This window comes from Buceros rhinoceros, unplaced genomic scaffold (assembly GCF_000710305.1).
Source record: "Buceros rhinoceros silvestris isolate BGI_N320 unplaced genomic scaffold, ASM71030v1 scaffold15961, whole genome shotgun sequence".
Classification (NCBI taxonomy): Eukaryota; Metazoa; Chordata; class Aves; order Bucerotiformes; family Bucerotidae; genus Buceros; species Buceros rhinoceros.
Window position 1 is genome coordinate 39,408 of NW_010392655.1, and position 2,002 is coordinate 41,409.

A 2,002-nucleotide genomic window follows, 5' to 3' on the forward strand; every position below is an offset into this window, starting at 1 on the left:
TAGTGATACAGGAGGAAGATGGAATTGTTGTCAATATCTACTTCACCACTGCAGGGACAAAGAGAGGTGACATGCTAGAACCAGCAGACTGGCAAGTGCCTGGTCGGCCAGCTATGATCATGACTCTCATGCTATCCATTTTCCAGGTCTGCTGACCCTGGAGGCTCAGGGTACACCAGACACCTGTGGTCTAAGAATGTGCTGTTCACATTCATGACTCCTGTATTATCACCCAGTCCTTAACAGAAAGGCACAATGGTCCAAACTTACCAGTCTCTCAACCCTCTCGCTCAGGTCTCTAAACCTTCCTGAGGACTGTCTGGACAATTCATTATTGTACCGGATGTTGGTGATTTTTACGTTGGCACTGTAATAGAACAGCTTCTCATCTGTAAGCAAAGAAGAGGAACAGACAATACTCCAAGCACCAAGACAAATGAACTTTAGAGAAACACCTGAGGCTGACACTGGATGAGCCTTCACCTGTACCCAACCCATTCAAATACAGCTTCCAAAAGCTAGGAGCCCAGGAGCGAGAATTCAGCTGAGTTCAGTAATCTAAGCCAAGTAGTGACAAAAAGTCCAGTTTCTCCAACAGTTACATTTGTGGCCAAGCAAAAGCACTTTGGGCTCACACAGGATTGCCAGCTGCACCCTCCTTGCTACCTTCCTTCCTGGCCATTGTATGCCCACTCAATACCAAGCCCTGGCAGGCAGCTGCTGGTGATCGGGGCAAAGGAACAGAGAAGCACCACAGGTAGAGACAAGCAGAAGGCACTGTTTGGGAGACCAGAAAACTCACGTGTTGACCTCACCACAGAAGTACACGAGGAAGATGTTAAAGGAGTGAAAGCAAGTGAAAGCCAACAGAAACCACAAAACCACAGCCCTAAGCCACCCTGCACAGCAGGAAACGTTCTTGAGAGGTCTGCAAAGATGCTCAACATGGAAGGAAAGAGAGCTCTAGAGAAGTTGGTGGGTTTTCCCCAAATGAGCTTTAGACAGACTGATGAAAAGCAAACTCCCAGCACCATGTGGTACAACAAGTAGAAAGGAAATGCACTAAACATCAGAACAGTGATGTGTTATGTAAAACTTACCGTATGCCAGAAAATAAACTAGGAGAGCAATGGTAATAGCTGCTGCCACTACTGTTCCAATAACAATTAGAGCAATTTTCCAGGGCTCAAGATGTCTTATTTTGATGGCTGGCTCGTGAATTCTGGGGGAAAGTAAGAACAAAGGGCAAAGCTTAATAAGAGATCCTTTTCTATTTAACACACTTGCGCATACACATACACACACGCACACACACACTCCCAAAACGAAGCTAAAGATTTCTTCCCCACCATCAGCTGATTCTTCCCAGCAGTATTAATTGACTTCTTACCCAACACCCTTGAAAATGAGACCATAAAATCACAGAATGGTAAGGGTTGGAAGGGACCTCTGGAGCTCATCCAGTCCAAGCCCCCTGCTCGAGCGGGTTCACCCAGAGCAGGTTGCACAGGATGGTGTCCAGGTGGGCTTGGAATGTCACCAGAGAAGGAGACTCCACAAGTTCTCTGGGCAGCCTCTTCCAGGGCTCCGTCACCCTCACAGTAAAGAGGTTTTTCCTCATGTTCAGAGGGAACTTGCTGTGTTCCAGCTTGTGCCCGTTGCCCCTTGTCCTGTCACTGGGCACCACTGAGAAGAGCCTGGCCCCCTCCTCCTGACGCCCACCCTTTAGGTATTGATACGCATTGATCAGATCCCCTCTCAGTCTTCTCCAGGCTAAACAGACCCGGGTCTCTCTCTCAGCTTTACCTCGTAAGAGAGAGATGCTCCAGTCCCCTCATCAACTTTGCGGCCTTCACTGGACTCTCTCCAGTGTCCCTCTTGAACTGGGGAGCCCAGAACTGGACACGATACTCCAGATGCGGCCTCTCTAAATACACCACTTGCTACAAGCTAGACCTCCACCACTGATCGCAACCCTCTGAGCTCTGTCAATCAGCCAGTT

The 2,002-nt window shown here is 48.5% G+C and overlaps 1 protein-coding gene across 1 annotated transcript in view; it reads right to left on the bottom strand.

Moving 5' to 3' along the window:
• The window catches only part of LOC104500854 (transmembrane protease serine 11E-like), a gene marked incomplete at its 5' end in the record, with an annotated part of 34,218 nt that extends 32,996 nt beyond the window's left edge, over positions 1-1,222 (bottom strand). Inside the window, 2 exons of the mRNA XM_010144575.1 lie at positions 271-389; positions 1,101-1,222. Coding sequence (XP_010142877.1) covers positions 271-389; positions 1,101-1,222 — 241 coding nt within the window. The remainder of the gene's footprint in view (positions 1-270; positions 390-1,100) is intronic.
• Between the last annotated feature and the right edge of the window lie 780 nt (positions 1,223-2,002).